At 30.9% G+C, this 20,599-nt stretch overlaps 2 protein-coding genes and 1 long non-coding RNA gene across 4 annotated transcripts; 1 reads left to right on the forward strand and 2 right to left on the reverse strand.

Annotated features, from left to right (window-relative positions):
• Positions 1-6: 6 nt before the first annotated feature.
• On the forward strand, positions 7-2,816 carry LOC110618542. The gene is made up of 2 exons (XR_002488523.2): positions 7-205; positions 2,316-2,816. It is a non-coding gene; the product is annotated as an uncharacterized LOC110618542 (long non-coding RNA).
• A 665-nt stretch (positions 2,817-3,481) lies between these two features.
• Positions 3,482-8,381, reverse strand: LOC110618540 (probable magnesium transporter NIPA4). Of its 2 annotated transcripts, none has more exons than XM_021761684.2 (9): positions 7,686-8,381; positions 6,596-6,652; positions 6,195-6,285; positions 5,957-6,117; positions 5,731-5,858; positions 5,500-5,637; positions 4,654-4,746; positions 4,079-4,184; positions 3,482-3,883 (listed from the first exon to the last, which is right to left on the reverse strand). In XM_021761684.2, the coding sequence occupies exons 1-9, from the start codon at positions 7,840-7,842 to the stop codon at positions 3,768-3,770; spliced, it is 1,047 nt and encodes a 348-aa protein (XP_021617376.1). In that variant the 5' UTR covers positions 7,843-8,381; the 3' UTR covers positions 3,482-3,767. The 2 variants fall into 2 exon arrangements, with proteins under 2 accessions (XP_021617376.1, XP_021617377.1); XM_021761685.2 differs by having other exon boundaries at positions 3,482-3,877; positions 7,686-8,379.
• Positions 8,382-14,520: 6,139 nt separating this feature from the next.
• Positions 14,521-20,181, reverse strand: LOC110619515 (ATP phosphoribosyltransferase 2, chloroplastic). The gene is made up of 11 exons (XM_021763018.2): positions 19,629-20,181; positions 18,970-19,029; positions 18,166-18,279; positions 17,372-17,437; positions 17,138-17,245; positions 16,959-17,042; positions 16,423-16,524; positions 16,173-16,286; positions 16,017-16,097; positions 15,387-15,506; positions 14,521-14,854 (listed from the first exon to the last, which is right to left on the reverse strand). Exons 1-11 carry the CDS (start codon positions 19,902-19,904, stop codon positions 14,759-14,761), a joined length of 1,221 nt encoding a protein of 406 aa, XP_021618710.1. The 5' UTR covers positions 19,905-20,181; the 3' UTR covers positions 14,521-14,758.
• Positions 20,182-20,599: the final 418 nt, after the last annotated feature.

Below are 20,599 nucleotides of genomic sequence, written 5' to 3' on the forward strand. Positions count from 1 at the left end.
CATTCCATGGGAAAGTCGGCTTGCCAGTTTCAACAATCCGAATTAAACGGCACCGTTCCATTCTATAGAAACTAACATTGAATTTAAAATTAGTAATCGTATGGAATGAGCTGGCAAGAGAACCAGAGAAACGACGCAACCAAGCGAAGAGCCGTGCAAGAAAGAAGCTTGCTTGTCTCTCCAAGAACGACTTCCTCCCTCAAAGGTAATCTCTCTGTTCTTTTTTTCATTTTTAAATTCAATATTGTGTTTAACTTATTTGGATTTTTTATGCTTTAAACTTTGGATTGTTGAGATAAAATTTTGTCGCTGAAAATAATGCTGGATTAAGAAATATATGATTGAACCCATTTCTTCCTATTGCTTCGATGATGCTCTATTGTTTATGCTGATATATTGACTTATTGATGTATTCAGATCTGTGTGTTCATGGGTTTTAGCAGTTCTTTGGTTATCAATTTTCCATTGATTTCCTTAGTTAATATTTTTTATAATAATGGTAATATTTTGAATTTACAAGGAAAGAGATGCACTGGTAATAGCTCTTTAGTCTTATTCTTCTTTCAAGATAAATAATAAATTGTGGTAAAGATATAGAATATACTGGGAGCCAATGGGGCTTGAAAGAGGAAAGGATGTTGCTTATGCATCGTGAAATCTTTTTGATTTTTAACTGAAAAATGAATGTAATTAGCTGTTGTAAGAGGCTGCAATTGAAGGTGTCGTGTTTGTCCACTTGCATTCTTCTTGTCTCATACTTCTTGGCCTGGCTTCTTGTATGCTAGTTGATTCATTGCCAAGGATGATACTCCACACTTGAGCACAAATTCTAGCTAATATACCAATGACCCAAACGCAAAGCTTTCTACTTAGACGTTTAGAACAAAAATTAAAAGCATATATTTAGGCCTATCACTGGGAAAAGTGCACTAACTACAATTGGAAAGGTACAAATTTGATATTTTAGTAATTTCATGTTGAATTGACTATTCAGTTTTAACCTACTCTCTTTGTTCGCTAGTTTCTAAACAGAAACATGACTATTGGGAAATGAGCAATGCCAGATTTACCATCTGCTTATTTGCTTTAATTGACCAGAGGTGGAGTGTGTAGATGATCATCAGCTCATTTTCAGTATTTACTTCTATTTCAACACTGCAAAACATGTAAAATATATGTGCCTTCTTTACTGTGAAATTCATCTGTGCCTGATTGAGCCAATTCATGCATTTTTCATCGCTCTGGAGTCTATCACATTCATCATTTATCAATGACTGTTGCTGTGGGGAGAGATTCTATGGTGCATAATTTTAGTAGATGACTTGCTTTGCCATGTAGATTTTTTCTTTATGTTAATTGGTTTGATCGTGCTACAAGAAAACTGCCGCTTGTGGATACTTGGTAGAATGGGAAAATCAGAGGATAAAATGGCAATACTTTCAGCATTGATTCCATAATGGCGTCTGCTTGAATTTTTAATATAGATATCTCGTGCAAATATTTTCTACCTGTCTCTTTCTTTCTTTTTTTTTTTATTTTTATTTTAATGTATTTCAAGTCTTACAACATTGCAAGTGCAGTATTCATTATTATTAAATCTCATATCGGTGGTTTGGGACATATATTACCTCTTATAAAGGCCTTAGTCACTCCTCTTCTTGAATTAGCTTTTTAGAGTAAGTTTAGGTCTGATTCAAATTTAATATAGTATCAGAGTCTTTACACCGATATTAGGCCTTCCATAAATATTTCATGGGGTTGTTAGACATCGGTTTGGACAAAAATAATGTTTATAAGGATTTTAGGTACTTAATTTTAAACTAGTTTTTGGAGTGAATTAGATCTTATTTAAATTTAACAATATGATGGTGTATTTATTGGACTATCCATAAAAATCATCCTCCAATTCATTTCTGTCTTTCTTTTTCCGTGTCATAATAATAGTGGGACATTGCTTCCAGCTGTTCAAATACTTGTCATTTTCCCACACGTTGGTTAGTTTTCCTAGTCATCGGGTGACCCACCGATATTGAAGCTTATTCTGTGCAGATTGCAAGGTGTAGGAAGTGATTAGCAGTGTTGAATGCATACTCCATTCTTGTCTATGGAATTTAGTCCTGTAAGGATCTGTATAAATCAAAAGCTGTTATCTATTTAGTTGGAGTCCATTGGCACTCTAACCTTGGACAGATGAGCTTGATAATGTTCTAGAAGTCCCATGTGGTTTCATGTGATCTAACTTAATTGAATATTATATCTTTACACTATACTTGTCATGAAAAATTCTGATTAGCCTTTTGAAATGGTGCATACAGGTGCCTTAAGGTCATTGAAAAATCTTCATTCTTGCTGTGAGAAATGCAAGAACAAGTCACATTGTGGTTCTGTGTCTAGCCTTCTGAAGCAAATTCCCTATTGAGAGCCCATATCTCGTGTGTGCAAACTACAAGGCATCCATGTTTTGCTAATTGGTAGTTTCTACTAGGGAATATTCACAAGAAAGCCATTACTTTAGATATATTTTCCACATCATGGCACACAACAAATCAATTTCTTTTGGGTTTTGAGGTAGAGATGTATGAGGATCTGATTTCAGAAAAAAAAAATACAAAAAACTGTATGAGAACTATTATTCACCAGATAATAGTATTCTCCAAGATAAAAGAGCTAGAAAACTGTGGAGATTTTAATCACAATCACAAGAAATGTCTAACGTTATACTTGGATGCTTACTGACATGTTTTAACTGCTCAAAGCTTCATATGAATGATGTCAAATGGATTATTGAATAATTATGCTGGTTACAGTTTACTTGATTTCTTGCATCTTATTTTGCATTTCTTTTCTAGTTTTGATTGCTGCACTGTAATGATGATATGGAATGAAGAACCTTGGAAAATTGATTGGAGCTCTACTTAACTAACAGTAGCTCTAAACAAATAAGAATGGTGATGAGACTTATCTTTTCTTGAATTCCAAAGGAAACATCCAATGAGTTTACGAATTTGATAACAAGTGCAATTCTTGAACATGGACGTGCAACATGCTTGAAGCATGGTATTTCGTCTTATAAGCTAAACCTGGTATTCTTGAAAAGCAATACAATGAAGGCAATCAACTCTTCTTCTGTGAAACACAACCAACAAGCTCCCTTTTACCACTAATCTTCCAGTATTTCATGTCAAGTAATTTATGCTTCTTTGACGTACATGAAAAGAAAGCATGAGAAAGCCAAGATTGTGAAGAAGTTTGTATTCCCTTCTGAAATTCCTACTTTTTTCTCGTGTTAATTGGCAAACAGGAAAACGTCCTGACGATGCATCAATTTGCAAATAGATAATGCAAACTTTGCATGATAAGCTTTCATACAAAAATGAAGACCTCTATTTGCTGCAATGCCTGCATGCCACACACGCAAGCATGCTTACGTGCTTACACAGTCCTAAGCTTTGCAGCATAAATTTTTAAGCAAATCTACTCGTGATGAAAGAAGCAAAGCAGCATTATATATACCAATGTGCTCAAAAATACAATGGCCAATTCTTTCCGTATGAATTGGGGGAGTGTATACAATGAAAAAGATGAAAGCTAGACTCTTTGCGAAGCCAAAAAGAGACATGGAGGAAAATTCCTCACCTTCCTTTCCATTATCTGTATTCCGGAAACAAAAAGAATCAAGTATTCTCATAAAATACAGGTTGATGCCAGATGGTCCCTCCCCCAGATGTCTGTCCTTTAGCAATTGCTGGAAGAAGCTGATGAATATATCAATTTTGCGATGACCTGGTTGACTCCTGACGTCTAAGAGGGATGCCTTCAGCACCATAGCCATCCTCCTCTGTGTGCTTAGGAAGTCGCACAGGCAGAGACGTGGACCCTATATCTCAATTCAAAACATAAGCCTAGATTTAGAATGACATTAGCTGCATTCAATTAATTGTACAACAAGGAACCTTGTCAACATGTTACAAATGCACAAAGACAAAAATGAAGGGTGATAACTTGGTGAAAATGCAAAATCACATATTAATACTAATGACAATGGTGATCATGTTAGAAAGTAATGTCGAGAGCATACCATCAACCATATCCTTTGTCTTGTGAAGAAGAAATGTTCCTGAAAGGATAGTCACAAACCCACACATTTCTGTGAGAATCTGAGTTGGACTCTGCCTATCCCAATCCTGAAAAGAAAAATCAAATTTCAACATTCATAACTTATGATTGCCAACAAAAGGATAAGCAGAGCAATCTGTGCTGCATAAGACAAAAACATAATGAAATTAATGGCAGGATCCATCAATAAACAAGGACATAAAGACATTTGCAAAATTCTAAGTTTCAAAAGGCAAAAGGCTCTACACGAATTTCTATTGCATGAAGCATAGATCTCTCATTTTGATGATGAGTTTACAGTGCCTCAGAAAAAGTGCCAGCAATAGCAACCCCAAAAGTACTTAACCTACGGAAGGTCCCAACTGTGGGACTGGGAACACCAAATATTCATCTAACAAGACTGCTTCAGGCAATATTTTCATTTAGAAGATTTTTATTTTTCCTTCAAGCGTTTTCTGGATTATTTTCTAGAATGTAATCCAATAGGGCAACCCCAACATGATTCAAGTTGATTCTACCATTTGGCCAAAATTTTACCTTGAACATGATAACACTAGCCACAATGGTGAGCGATGTGAACATAACATAATATATGGGAGATACAACAGCGGTGTTGAATGTATCGAGTGCCTGGAGGGGCAAAACCAAAAGATCAAAAATTAAATTAGAACACTAACAATTAAAGGTGGGAAACTTCTCAAATATAAAAATAAACAGTACATAGTCAAGAGGTTTCTCAATTTAAATCCTAAGCGATGACAAATCAATTCCTGCTTTTTGGTCTAAGCCTCAAGCAGAGATAAGATATACATCATTATAATCCAAAAAATTCATTCAACAAACAAAGATTTAGATAAGACGGGCAAATTTCCAAAAACTAAGAAGACCAAATAGACATTAGATGCTATGACACAGTACAAAACGTCTCACTTCAAAAGCTTCTCCTTTTTATTCTCTTTTGATATAATTTTAGCAACTTTGTACTCATCTATCCAACCAGTGAATGTTACATGAATTAATAAATGCCAAAGGTTAAGCAGCATCAAAATTAAACAGACGAAGAAACAAAAACTTGTTAATTACGGGTTTGAAAAATAAATCATCAATAGTGGAAAAGAGAGAAACATAATCTGATGGACAAGGAACTCAATAAGCTGTTTCTACACTTCAGAAATGCCTAGAGTTCCTCCCACAACAAAAATAAAGGCCCAGTAACCATCTAAATGTGGCCTGATTTTACTTGATCCCCAAGTTTCCTCATTTGTTCATAAGGAAAACTTATAAGGAGAATTTTGTACATGAGCAAAGGAGGACAATAACAGATATGCAAGCATATAAACTTAGTTCAAAACCTAAAAATTACTAAACAGAAACAATTGTTACCTTGTTCAAATAATTCATTTGGGTTAGCACACAAGTAATTACAACTAAAGTAAAGGCCCACGTTTGGGGATATATTAGCTGATTCGTTCCTGATAATGTCAACTTCAATGCAATTCCAAGTGCTTTAACACTCATAACCTGTCAAACAACAAATTTTGAATACAAAATAAACAGAAAAGCGAAGAATATTTAAAAACAAATGGAAGAAATAGCAAACAACATAAAACATACCGACAAAGAGCCAACAAGAGAACAAACTCCAATGTAAACCATTATATGTGTCTGGCCATAGTCAGGGATATAGTGAAATATAAGTACAAATACAGCTGTTATGACCAAAGCTGCATAGAACAGAAAAGCTGGAAGAGGAAAAAAAGGATTAAATGCTCAGTTCTTAAGTGACTTTCTTATGTAGAATCCCATTGGGAGTATAATATAAATGATACATTTATTTTACCAGGTTCTGTAGCAAGATCCCAAACTTCTTTAACAGATTCAATTTCACGTTCTTGAGGAGCATGTAGAACAATTGTTGTAGAACCCACAACACAAAGAACACAACCAAGAATTCCAAAAATGTGTAGCTTCTCATTCAAAATCATATGTGCAAGAACCGCACTACAAAGCATCAAAAGATCAGAACTTAGCACCAGATTAAAATAAATATGAGATAATCTTTTGATGATCAATCATACCTAATAATAATACTCAGAGCACCAAGGGGTGTGACCAATATAGCAGGTGCAAAAGCATAGGCAGCAAAATTAGCAATTTCCCCAACAATCACTGTTAACAAAACAATCAAACATTAACGTGGACTTCTTATTGGCAAAAGTACAAAAATCTAAACATATTAAGTAGATGACTAGACAACACATGAAGAGAAAGAGAGAGATGGATCAAATTATCACAAATAATATACAAAGATGGACTTGAAAACCATGTCTATAGTTGTCAGCATTGATGTTGAAGTATCAACAACAAAGAAAAATGGGACCTGTACGACTTCTTTACACTTTGTACAATGATGAACTGAATTAAACATTAAATTGGAAGAAAAGAAAAATCAACATCATTTTATGATAGTATAACTCACTTGTTATCATGCCCACCCACCAAAGTGGTTCATATAAGTAAGAATAGCCTCCACTTCCTGGAAATTGTTTTGAAGAAAAAAAAATCAGTAAAATTCCAGTAAATCATAGTCACATAATGATATATGAGAAGAGCACAACATCACGCAAATAATGAATGTGAATAATGGCTTATTTGAATCAATAGTTTTTGTGGATGTGGGCAACAAATTGAAACATGGACTAACTATTCAACTTCTCCAAGAAAGAGAATAAAAAGAAATGAACAGCCACATAAAAAAAACAAGCTGTACAGTTGAATTCTATGTCTTATGGCCAAGAAACTTTTTAGCTCCAAGCTGCTTTGTCCGGAAACTAAACTGATTATGAAAATGCAGCTGCCTTAATAAAGATCAAGCATTCTCTGAAAATGCTATTACTAAGATATGGATCTTCCTAGGTCAAAAACCCAAACTTAACTGATTGATGGAGTGATGGAAAGTCTAAATTCCCACTTTTCCATTACATTGTTTCACACACATTAGCAGAACCATACCAACAACAATGCACGAACAAGAACATGACTTATATTGGCCACCAACCAAATTTATAATTAGGATCTATCGAAACTCTAACTTTACTATCCCATTACATGAAGAAACTGAAACTCCAAAAAGTTCATAGAATAATCTCTTGAGTCCTAACATGGAATACATAGACTCCAAATCAAATGAAAATATTGAAACTGATATCCAAACACTTGATAACTGTATAAAACGAGCATAAACACTCAAATTAAGTATAGAGATCATGCTAATCTGCTCAAAAAAAAAAAAAAAAACAACGATTGGTCAGTTCAACTGTGCTCTTGCCTGATCCAAGTTCAATAGCAGCAGTAGTAGAAAATTATCAACATCCTTAACATGATCACTAAATAAAACTTCCAAATAAAGAGAATCTTCACATTTCCCATCACAAATAAGACGAACATAGATCCGAAATGAATGAAATCACTACTCTAGACAGAGCAATTCCTTATAGAACAAGTCATTGCATAGACGAAAGATTTCGACAAATTACAAACGACATTTTATTATACAACAAAGTAGATACCTGCCCTGATGCCAGAGGCACCAGCTTTTTTCAATCCCTTCTTCTTGACAATGAAGCTAGCACCGATAAAGAAGCTCGAAGATAGAGCCAAAATTAACCCCTTGATATTATCAGAAGACATACCCTTGTAAGTGTCTGTCAAGCTCTGAGTCGCCATGGTTGTAATTAACTAAAAGCACCCACAGAAACCCAAATCCTCCGCTGGCTCAAGCCAACATCACAAAACCACCATATCTGCTACAGATTCCCAAATCAGCACCAACTTCAATAAGCTGTAGTAAAAAAAAAGACCAATACCCAATATTCCAAATACAATTTCTAGTGAGTAGCCGGTGATATCCAGTATTTGCAGTAAGACCCGACTCAAATTGAAGTAGATTTCACACAAAATTCAAAATTTTATCAGGTGGGTAAGTAAAAAATGAGTGATATATGGTGGTATTGACTGTGTTAGACTGTAAAGTCAGGTGCAAGAAAGATTGGATCTAAGAAAGACAGAGAAAAAGAATAGAGAAGAAATTGAAGATTGTGTCGGCGCTTAAAGAAAGAGAGAAAGAACACGGGAGAGGGAGATGGATACAGCTGTGAGATTATTGCTTGGAATTACAAGAGGAAGAGAAAGGAGAAGCGGTTCTTAATTTGTTTTACCAAAATAAGGACTCTCTTTCTACTCAAGGTTGATTTTTTTTTTCTTTCTTTTTTCTATTTACTCATTGGTCATCATCCATGCTTTTGCCTTTCATTATAATTTTTTTATTTTTTTAATAAATTACACTTAATTCGTGAATTCTAATAACAGTAAATTCACTTAAATCTTTCTATAACCCGTAGACGATTATTTATTATAATATAAATATTTTTATTTTTTATTTTTTATTTAAAATAATATTTAAAAAAATTTAATTAATTTTTAATATTTTTTTATTTTTTATTTTTTATTAATTAAAATATTTCAATATTTATAATTTGAAAATTTTTTAAAAATATTTATAATTTCAACTATTTTTAAATAATATCAAATAATTTTTAAATAAATTATAAATTTTTATAAAAAACATTTTAAAAAAATTATATTTTTAAAAAAAAATTTACTATTCACTAGTTTTAAATTAATTTCTATAATGAATCAAAAAATAATAAATTTAGATAGGTTAAATATAAAAAATTTAAAAAATTTAATTTTTAAAATATAAAAAGTGATTCACCAATTACATTAAAAATTATAAATTAAAATATAATTTTTACAATATAAAATTCTTCATTCGTATTAAAAAAAATTTAAATATTTACGAAAATATTTTAAATATTTAAATTTTATTTTACCGGTTTATAAACAGAATTATAAATAAAAACACTTTCAATTTGAATATATTAATTATATAAAAATTTAAATATTTAATTTTAAAAATATAAATCTGTTAATTATATTAAATTTATATACTGAAATGTAATTTAGCTTTTTCTTTCCTTAGTGATTGGCTTTTTTTTAATTTTTCCAGTATAAAATTAATAAGAAACTCTCATTCTGCTAAAAATACCAAGTTTGACATGAGTTTAATAGGTCTAGACCAATTTAGAATCAAAAGCTTCAAATTGAACTTTAATAAACCTTATTTTTAAAATATTAAGTTTTTTTTTTTATGCCAATTAAAAAATCAAGTGTAAAATGAGATAAATTGATTTTTATTGAATTTTGGGTTAAGGATATTATTTCACTTTTTTTATATATGATCTATTGCATTATGTATATTTACTACATGGTAGGTGTGAGCATTCGGTCGATTCGGTTCAAAACTGAACCGAACTGAATAAATTGAAAATCAAAATTTTAATGTTTATAAAAATCGAATCAAATCGATTTTGGTCAGAAACCGAACCAAATTGATTTTGATTAGAAATCGAATCGATCTGATTCGGTTCGGTTTGATCGGTTTCAATTTTTAATAATTTTTTTATTTTTTACATTTTATTTTTAATATTTTAAAATTTAATTAAAATATTTTAATCTTAATATGATTTAATTTCTCTATATTATTGAAAAAATATATTATTATCACTAATCGGTTTGATTCGGTTTTTTCAGTTTTTTTTTCTAATCAAAACCGAACCAAATCGAAATAATCGAAATTTCTGAAATTAAAAACCGAATCGAATCGAAAAATATAAAAAACTGAATTAAATTTTCAAATTAATTTGGTTCGATCGATTTTTTAATTTGAACCGAATACTGCTCACTCCTACTACATAGTCAAGTGAAAGCTCATACATGAATTTTCCTTGAAAAAAAAAAACTTAAAAACTTAGATTACCTTTACTTAATTAAATGTACTCGCAATCCATTTAAATTTATAAATAGAAGTGAACGTTATTCGATTTAAAATAAAAAAATTGACCAAACTGAATTAATTTTAAAATTTTAATTTAATTTTTTATTTATTTTATTTTGGTTCGTTTTAATTTTTAATTTTAAAATTTTCAGTTATTGCGATTTAATTCGGTTTTGATCATAAAAAATCAAAAAAATCAAACCGAATTAATTAGTGATAATAATATATTATTTTTAATAATATAAAGAGATAAGATCATATTAAAGTTAAAATATTTTAATTAAATTTTAAAATATTAAAAATAAAGTGTAAAAAATAAAAAAAATATTAAAATTTAATCTAATCAAATCGAATCAAATCAGACTGATTTAATTTAATTCAGTTTCTGATCAAAATCAATTTAGTTTAATTTTTATAAATATTAAAATTTTAATTTTTAATTTATTCAATTCGATTTGATTTTAAATCGAACCAATCAAATATCCACTCTATTTATAAACAATAATTTATGAAAAATCAATATTCGAAATTCTATGGTTTTGATTTTATTTTATTTTTTTTACTAAAATGTAAAAAATATATATAATTTAGAGGTTAAATTTTTTCCAAATTTTTATTACATATATTTGTCCTGTTCTGAATTTATAAGCACAGGTTCATGAAAATGCGATCTGCTTTTAAAATTTAATTAAATATATTTACCGTTGATCTAAATCCATGAGTTGAAGTTCATGAAGATTGCTATTACAGGTTGAGCTGTTTTGGTTTTGTCTCATATAGGTTTTGTTGATTTTAACTAGGTTGATTGATCACCATCGTCCTTAGTTTTAGCTCTTTTGTTGTGTCTTTGTTTTTGGATTTTGCATTTACTCATTCCTCTTGTTTTATTGGCAGAAGGAAGAAAACATTCGGTTTTCACTATAAAAAAATAAAAAAATTTAGACAGATATTCAATCGTGTCTACAAGGAAATGTGTGAACAAGAAAATATTTGAGATCATTATCCAACAATGCGAGGCTTTGTTTTTTTTAAAAAAAAAAATTAGAAGAAATATTATTATTTATGATTTCTATTTTTTTTTCATTTGTTTAAATTAAAATTTTTTAAAATTTTTATTTTAAATATGAAAATAAATTAAAATTTAATTTATTATAAAAAATTAAAAAATTTATTATTTAATCTCTATATTATGAGAGAATTCTATTTTAAAAACTAAGTTTAAATATTTATGGTATTTTAAGTTAAACATATTTAAATTTTTTTATTTTAAATATAAAAATAAATTAAAAATTATCTTATTATAAAAAATTAAAAAATTTATTATTTAATTTTTATATTATAAAAAAATTATTAATTAATTTTTTTTATAAAAATTTATAATAATTTTAAAAGTACATTAATTAATTTTTTTTATTAATTTTAACGGTTAAATATTATAAAAAAATTTAAAATATATTTAGTATGAAAAAATTATTTGTAAAGTTTTTAAAAATATAAAATTAATAGATTTTGTAAAATTATAAAAATTAAATAATTAAATATTTAATAATGAAATTAATAAAAAATAATTAATAAATTTTTAAAATTAAAATATTAATTAATAAAATTTTTCTAAACTACAAATTAAATAATAATTTTTTTCTTAAAATAGATTAAGTCAAACGAGGTGAACTTAATTGTGAAGTCCGAAGTAAGGTAGTTAAATTAGCTTTGCCTTGAAGTGTGCAATACAAATGTATATATAGAAAATTATTATTTAGTCCCCAATTCATTAATTTGGTTGTCAAATATTTTTAATATTTATAATTTCTTTAACATAAAAAAATCTATTAATTAATTTTTAATTTTATAAAATATGTATATTAATTAATTTTTTATAGTGAGTGTATTTTATTTTTTTTATAATATTTAATGATTAAAATTAATAAAAAAACTAATTAATAAATTTTTTAAACGTTAAAAAATTTTAATATTCTTTTAATTCAATAATTTTTTCGCATATATTAAAAAATATAATTTTTTATTAATTTTTTAATTATAGTAATATTTGATGACCGCTGGGCTCTTCCTCCCCGGTCTGGGTCTAGCCCACGATGCAGGCCCATTGATGACCGTTGGGCTCTTTCTCCCCGATCTGGGGTCCAGCCCACAATGCAGGCCCATCATCCCGAAGCCCTCGAACCTCACGACTCGCACTAAGTCCAGCTCACCCTCTCCAAGGCCAGCCCGACCCTTCCGACTGGACCAGCCGATCCTCGTTGGACTCGGCCCGTACCTCATCCTCTGGCTCAACCCGGAACCAGAAAGTAGATCCGCATGTCCCTCGTGTGGATCCACCCGCCTGCGCGTCCTGAAAGAATCAGAGGCCGTTACGCATGGAGCAGAGATCTGATTCCCTCGTACGTCCGTATCAACGTAGTAGGAACAGGTGGACCAATGATATACGTTCTGTTAGCACGTCACTAGCAGACAAAAGAAAACATAGGAGAAATACTCTCCTCTAGGTCTAAGCTTTTTCAGTTTTATATAACCCCTTGTAAAATCCTATTTTTTGATCTCAGATTATCAATATTAAATATATTAAATTTTATTAAATATATAAAAATTAAATAAAATTATAATAATTAATTTATATATTATTATAGTATAAAAAAATAGAATCGATTAACTAAGTTACTTATATTATAAGTTTTGTTATTAAATATGGCCCAAAGTTCAATTTTACCCCATTAGGAATGTTTTAATTTTATATTTTTTATTTAAATTAATATATATAAATTTCAATCTCAACTGTTTAGAGTATAAAGATTCTTCTTTTAGAGATTTCTAATATCTTTTATATATATTAAAAAATTGTGAATCAATATGTTGATATTCTTGCTTTGAGCTACTGTTTCTAAAAAATTTTAGAAGAATGGAGTAATTATTCTCTTTCTTTTCTTTTTGACGTATTAGTTCATGATATTTATTAATTTATAAGTATTTTTTAATTTAAAAAAATAAATTTATTCATTTTTTAATTTAAGTAAAAAATCAATAAACTTAATTTTTTTTTATTTTTATGTGGACTTAACTTAAAGATTTTGAATTAATTTCAATAAAAAATTGAGATAAATTGAGCTTTTTTGAGAATGACATATTAATGCAATAAAAGTGTAGAGACGAAGAGTAGATCCAAATCTATTATTCGGACAATTCAATGATTCCTCTATCACCCATGTTCCATGGATATAATATTTACATGTTTTTTTTTTTTTTTTTTTTTGCAATATTCGGATGCAATCATGCAAATATGCATTGGACCAAAAGAGCCAAAATCTGCGTAGTGACTTGTTTGTTGGTTAACACTTTTCTTCTCCAAATTTATATTAGAGAATGCATATCTACTGTTTGAAGAAATACCTTAGAGAATAGTATTGTGTGGTGTATTTTAATTTTCAGTAGGTTTAAGAGATTGAGGGGAGAATAGTAAGGGTTTTTAAGAAAATTTTATAGTTAATCAAAGGCACTATTGTTATTACATGCTTCACTAACAGCAATTTTAATACGGAAATTAACCAATTTGAATGATTAATTTTAAAAATAAAAAAATATATTTATTAATTTTGTCAAATATTAGAGATCAATAAATATTTATTTTACCTTTTTTCTTTTTTCTTCGCTGCAGACAAGAAGAGAGAGCTCAGATATCCACCAACGCAGTTATCACCAGGGCAGACCAATAAAAGAGCTGGTTGCCACTCGGCTCCAGTTAGCAAGTTCTATCGTAATAGTTAGGTCACTGGAGCTACATGTGGCCCAAATTGTCTGGCAAGTCGACACCAACAGCCACAACACTGCCTCTGCCATAGTTGAATATGTTATCGCATGGTTGAAAAATCATGGGTAATAAAATAATTTTTCGGATTTATTAAATACTTCCTTTCCTCACAAATAACATTTATTTCTATTGTCATATAAATTAATATATATATATATATATATATATATATTATTAAAAATAAATTTTATACATTCTTCATTTTACATATTATCACTCTCATTACTCTAAAAATAAAATAATTAATATTATTAAAATAATGTTTGATTTAACAGTCTATTGCTATCTATTACAATCTAAAAATAAAATAATTGGTTAACAGCTATTTATTATAGTAAAATCTCTATATTTTTGCCATCTATTACAGTTACAGTCAGGCTATCAGTTATATGTAAAACTCTAAGAAATAAAATCTAAATCATTTTAAAATAATAAAAAATAACAAATAAATTACATTAAAAATAATTAAATTTAATTATAAATTTTTATTAAATTCTAAAATTAATATTTCTATTAATTAAATGAATTCGTCGTCGTACCACTTTAACTATTTATACTCTAACTACTTATATTTTAATTAAAAAATCTATTAAATATGATCATCTCTCTATTATCCGTTAAGGATATCTCATTTTTTTCGATAAAATTTTATTAATATAAAAACTGCATTAAAAGTATACTCGTTCACTGAATGAAAGACGAGATGGGGGACGGTTATCATGGTACAAAATCTTAACTACAGCGAATTCTTCTGCAAGAGTTCAAATCACGAGACAGAATACAGATACATTACAAAATTCTTTAAGCAACTCAAGTCCTGCTAATATACCCAAGATCAGAAGATGTCCCTTATGGCAAATGAAAGCAAAGGTATTTCAAGAAGCAACACTACTGTAAACAGACGTGATAAAGGCCAATGACAGGAGTTACAACCCAAGTTTTGAAAGAAGCTGGCGCCATCTTGGAGTCTCTTCGTCGAAGATGTAGGTTAAAGGAGAAACTAAAACTCCACTTCCTCCAATCTGCCAAAAAAACATGCGTATAAGCAAGAAAGAATTCAAGTCCTGCCAAATATTGATTAGGAGTAGCAGCATTTTAGAAGAAGTTGAACACTTCAACTGAATTTATTTGTCAAAAATGGAATCAGGAATAAAATCTCAAGGAGATGGGAGATGATGAAACGTTGTTCTAACGTTTCCAGTCAAATGGAATATTAACAGTTTATAGTAAAATCAGCAAACAAGAGAGAGAAAGAGAGATGACGCCAATCCCAAATACATGAATAACCCAATACGTGTTGGATTTGTCCAGCCAGAACCAGTTAACATGCAACACATATATGAAGCTAATACGTTAATATGCACATGACATTGTTCCGTCAAAGGCCATCAAACTTCCTAAATGTATAAAGAAGCTTTCCTCCACAAAAGAAAGAAACATAAGTAAATCCTGGACATTCCATACTTTAATTTAAAGGTTCTACCTACAAAACCAGAAGTAGGAACGCCAATTTATAACGGCACGTTCTATATCTATTATAATTAAATAACTTACCGCTCTCAGTTGCTGTACAGATTTATATAATGCCTTTTTCGGGATACAAATGACTATAGCGTAATAATCTGGTGAAACTTTTCCATCCCGTTTGCAAAAAACTGGACTTACAGTAGGCCCCTGCACGTAACCACCAAAATAACACATAAGAGCTTGAAAACAAATCGCCTTAGTGGTTGTCTGAATGACAAGACTCTTAAGACTCAGCCATCATGAGTCTTGCTCCTGAGTTCAAGTCCTACACAGCCTGTATGGTTGCCAGCCTGCACTGATGAGGGCAGGACAGGACCCAGAGAACTAGCCATCACCCATATCAAAGTAAAAAAGTTAAGGCAAAAAATTACAAGCCCAGCTACTGATTAAACTAAGGCAAATAATTTTACGAATTTATTTATTTAAAGAAAAATACATAAGAAAATAATACAAGGAGCTACTATATATCTTGCATTCATAACAATTATAAGAGAAATTTACAATTTACTCCCTATAGTCTCTCCCAGATATCAGCTATCAACAACATCCATCAGCAATATCCAGCAGTTAAACCATCTCAAATGAAAATATGGGAATATTGATTATAAAAAAGAAATAGCAAGAGAACTGCACTTCAAATTGTTAACTGATCCTCACCTGCAACCCAGACAATGATGGCTGGCTCAGTACACGTTCAGCCACTTCATCTGCACTACTTCCTCTCATGTTTGCAGTCACCTGCCATTAAAATGTTACCACCACAAATATGGGAAGGTAGGATGAGGCACAGAATTAAATATATGGTATACACACCGTGAACTGACCAATTGCCCTCAGATGTGCCTCCAGCCTTTCAAGAATCTCATGTGTCGTGTCTAGTGCACCCTTCCGTTGCATTAACGATTTCCTGCTAGCAACAAGAACAGCCTGAAGAATAGGTCAACTTTAAGGTAAGCCACTATGCAATGGAGGCATTATGTTAACCATTTTGCCAAAAAGATCCAAACTGAGCTACAATAACATATTTGCATAGTCACAGAGTCAGTTTAGCTTGATAGCTTACCTGGCTCTCCAAAACAACACCACCTTCAATTTCTTTCAGGTTGTTTTCTCTTAGTGTTGTTCCACTACTCACAAGGTCCAAAATAGCATCAGCTATACCCATCTAAAAAGGAAAAAAAAATTACATAAATAAATGTGGATAGATTCTAAGCAACATTTCCAAGATGTGGAAGAGGAAGCCTCAAATCAAGAAGCAGCAAGTACAGCAGGTAAAACATGACTTGATAGGATAATTTTTTGTGCTATCTTCACATTTCAATTGTGTAAACAACTGGGCTAAAATTTTAACCTAAAGGGTGTCAGAATTCATTTGCCACATGTCTTATGAAGCATTTACAAGTCAAAGAGGATACAAAGAAAGGAATCAAATAAAACACACATAATCATAGTCTTTTATGCATCTTACTTGTGAGGTGATGTATCATATCGGACTCATCAATAAGGATGAGAATTAATGATAGCACCTTCAATGAGTAGCACAATTAACATTAGAACAAAAATGGTTCATTTCATCTACCAAAAAGGCTCGTGTCTCACCGCGGGAGCAGCTTCCAATGCTCCATCAGCAGTTGAAAATGTCACGTGCTCCAGTCCATTTTCTTTCATAAACTTAGGACCTAGCTGTGCAAAAGGCAACAAAAAATATTAACAAAACAGCAAAACCAAAATCTAATAAAACAAACATGATATGTTACCAAGAACTCAATATATCATACATAAGTGAAGCCAGTAGCGACTCGCAGGGGTTTCTCAGCAGTCCATTGAGGCATTTGTGCTAGCTCCCTCATTGAATTTATATTTTCAAAAATCCCATATTTAGGAATCTGGGTCAAAAACAGGAAAAAAAAAAAAAGATGATGAAGAAGAAAGTCATGTTAAGAATATTACCAGTGGAAAACAATCTGCATGCCAAAGATATTGCTAACCATATGAGAAAAATAAGAACTTACTGCAAGGGACAAACGGCAATCCCCATAGTCAAGAGCATCATGAACGAGGATAAGATCTTCATTCTCCTGGCAAAATTTTTAGTTCAAATGTCAATATAACAAGTTAACTCTTCTATATCCACAACAGGCAGCCAAAAGACAACCAGAAAAAACAGAATGATAGAATGAGAATCATCAGCATGGCTGCAGGCTTAAAACTCGTCAGTGAATGTGCCAAAGCCAAAAATGTGACATAAAATTCACTAGTTGAAAAAACTTCAACACACTAGCAGTTTGGGAGATGCTCCATACTTAAATTTTAATTAATAGTTGATCCTATACTTCCAATTGCATTAAGGATATCCAGTTTCACACAGTTTATGGGCCCACAGCAATGTGTGAAGCATACCCATACCATTTTGCATGTGGAAATGCTCAGATGTCTTTCTACCATCTTTTAAGACATCAGCAGTTGTATTCAAGAACCCTTCACGTGGTTCAGATTAGTTAGAAGCAAAAACCCATGCTCACACTATTTTTAAGAAAGCATAATGAATCTAAGAAATTCCATGCTTTCATTATGTATAAAACTATCTTGCTTAAAAATACATACAGCCATTGATATCATTAGTTAACCCACTAAAATTACAAGATGAAAACTTTAAAACATACCTTTGCAGTCTGAATTAAAATGATAAGGAAAGAGAAATTCAGTAAGATTCACTGCCCCTTACAGAACATACTATCGTGGCTATGAATGTATCACTAGCATCAAAAACCTCTAAAGGAACCAACTTAATAAGCATATTGCTTACTTTTCCATATTCACTGACTGTATCAAAACCCACAATTCCAAGGTCCAAATCTCCTGATAACAACTTCCGTACGATGTCTTTGGGTCGCTGGAACCAGACTTCCAAATTGGATAGCTGTAGAAGAATAATACCAACAAAACCTTGTCTATATTAATGAACCCCAAAAATTGGAGAAAAAACCTATAGCAAAAGGAAAACTTAGCAATTCTACTGATTAATGGTATTACAATTAAAAACATGATAAATACAACTTGAGAAAACCACATTGCAGACTCAAATAGGAAGGAAGAGGAATTTCAAATAAAAACTTTAGACAACATGCTTAAAGTTGTACAGCAACATGTTATATTTAATTTCATGCATATTTTTCTTTTCGACTTAGCTTATTTCAATAATGTCTGAAACTGATTCATTGCTACATGGATTTGTTCACAATAATACCTAGAATCGCCAAGAGAGCAAAATTTTTGAGCTTCATAAAGCTCTTGTTCTTCCCAAACCAGATACACCCCAAAAAAAAAACAACCGAAGGAATCACGGTAAGTTAAAGTCATAATTAGCTTTAGCTGATTTTTTTTTCCAGGTTTTCCAAATATTCTGAAAAATCTATTTAGAATTAACCATTAAATTCTCAACCTTCACCCAAACTCCTATTCAGAATCATAAAGAACCAATGCATATCCTTTTTTTTTTCTAAGCATAATTCATCTTCAATAATTTCATTGAGGAATTCTGAAAGCTTAACATATTTGTTCATGCTTGAGAAACAGAAACTGTGAGAGAGAGAGAGAGAGAGAGAGAGACCTGAGGAATTTCTGCAACATATTGTCGTGGATTGACCTGCTTGACGGACAGTTGACAGTCCTTTAAAGAAAGTACAGAAAAGAATCAGAATCGACATTTATTTCCATTTAACGTTTACTTTGCAACCAAGCAGAATCATGTCACTTTCCAACATAAATTGACAAAAGGGAAACTGTCAAACTCAGGCGTACTGAAAAAGTAATGAAAATGGAGTCCTAATGTAACAGAGCCAGAAACTGAAATTCTGATATGCAATTCCTTTTTATTTTAGATCCCAGAAACCAAACTGTATATTCTTAATTACATATCTTATCAAATATGAAACTAATGTTAAATAAATGAATGCATGAAGAAAACTCAAAAGAAATTGCCAAGTCCTATATTTTCCATCATTTCCTCACAGTTGATCACTCAACTTAATTCAGCTAGAATTTAACAACCAAAGCAGAATCCAATTATAACGGTTAACAGGAAAAAAAATTGATCAATAAGGAGCATATCTAGTCAAATAGCAAATAGTAATCGAACTCGGCAAAACCTTAAAACTGAGTCAAAAATTGCGTTAGCTCCTAAATAAAAATAATAAAAAAGGTCGAATTTCCCCCTTTATTTATAATTTCCATCATTTTCTCAGGAACCAGAAGAAAATTCAAACATACCTTTAGCAAATCAAGAGTGTCAGAAGCCATGCGGCCTTTACTAGGCAAACCGAGACGAATCTCATTCCTCTCAGAAACTCTATTATCGATTTTGCCATTAACAACTGAGACCTGAGATTGCGATAAGCAACAAACAACAGGTCTAAGAGCCGAAATTGAAGGTCTTAAAGTGATTAAACGAAAAGAAAAAGAGGATGGGAAGAGAGAGGTGGACGAAGCGAGGGAGGCGGCGGCGGCGCATTGTTGGAAATTTGGCTGGAGAGGAGCTACAGACATGGCTTTTTGGGAAAAACAACGCCTTACTTTCACTAGAAATAAGATGCTTTATAGAGGGAGAAGAGAGAAGAGGAGATTAGCCGGTGTGAAGAGAGAAACGCCGCCGACCGCCGTAGAAGCGAAGTGACCAAGGGAAAAGAGGGGAATAATGAATTGGAAGGAGGGGGAATATACTGTACTGAGAATGCTCGAGTATTCGATTTGATATCGACACTTGTGAAGTGTGACTGCGCGAGGCTTTATTGAAAATTTTCTTTGTGGTTAATAACTTTCTGTTTGGGTGGAGGAAATGTAAAAGGAAGGTTTCCTGGAATAAGGTTGTGTAATGGTAAAATACACTTCAATCCTTTAATTTTAACATAATTAATAATTGATCTTTATATTTCTAGAACTGAATCAAACCGAAAGTTTTTTGCTAACAAGTCGCTTAGGTCAGAATTAATTTGAAAATTTTATTATTTAATTTTTATAATTTAAAAAACCATCATTATAGTTTTAAAAATTTATTAATTGTTTTTTTATTAATTTTAAACATTAAAAAGGTGTTTAGTTTACCATTTAATCATCCCTCAAATAGCTAATTTTAATATTTAATAATATACATTAAAAAATAGATTTATAATTGACTGAATTTGCAAAAAACAGAATATGGTGAGCAGTTATGCTCAAATTAATAAACTGGAATAAAGTGGATG

Source organism: Manihot esculenta, chromosome 7, assembly GCF_001659605.2.
Source record: "Manihot esculenta cultivar AM560-2 chromosome 7, M.esculenta_v8, whole genome shotgun sequence".
Taxonomy (NCBI): domain Eukaryota; kingdom Viridiplantae; phylum Streptophyta; class Magnoliopsida; order Malpighiales; family Euphorbiaceae; genus Manihot; species Manihot esculenta.

Bases quoted from the DNA above. Each gene is read 5' to 3' on its own strand.
- LOC110619515 (XM_021763018.2), bottom strand. From the start codon at position 19,904: ATGTCTGTAGCTCCTCTCCAGCCAAATTTCCAACAATGCGCCGCCGCC. The intron at 19,030-19,628 runs GTATGTTTGAAT...CTTTCTTTAAAG, and splicing joins ACACTCTTGATTTGCTAAAG to GACTGTCAACTGTCCGTCAA. The intron at 16,525-16,958 runs GTGAGACACGAG...TTTCCTTTTTAG, and splicing joins CATTGGAAGCTGCTCCCGCG to ATGGGTATAGCTGATGCTAT.
- LOC110618540 (XM_021761684.2), bottom strand. From the start codon at position 7,842: ATGGCGACTCAGAGCTTGACAGACACTTACAAGGGTATGTCTTCTGAT. The intron at 6,653-7,685 runs GTATCTACTTTG...AACAATTTCCAG, and splicing joins TGCCTCTGGCATCAGGGCAG to GAAGTGGAGGCTATTCTTAC. The intron at 4,185-4,653 runs GTAAAATTTTGG...TTTTCTTTTCAG, and splicing joins CTAGTGTTATCATGTTCAAG to GATTGGGATAGGCAGAGTCC.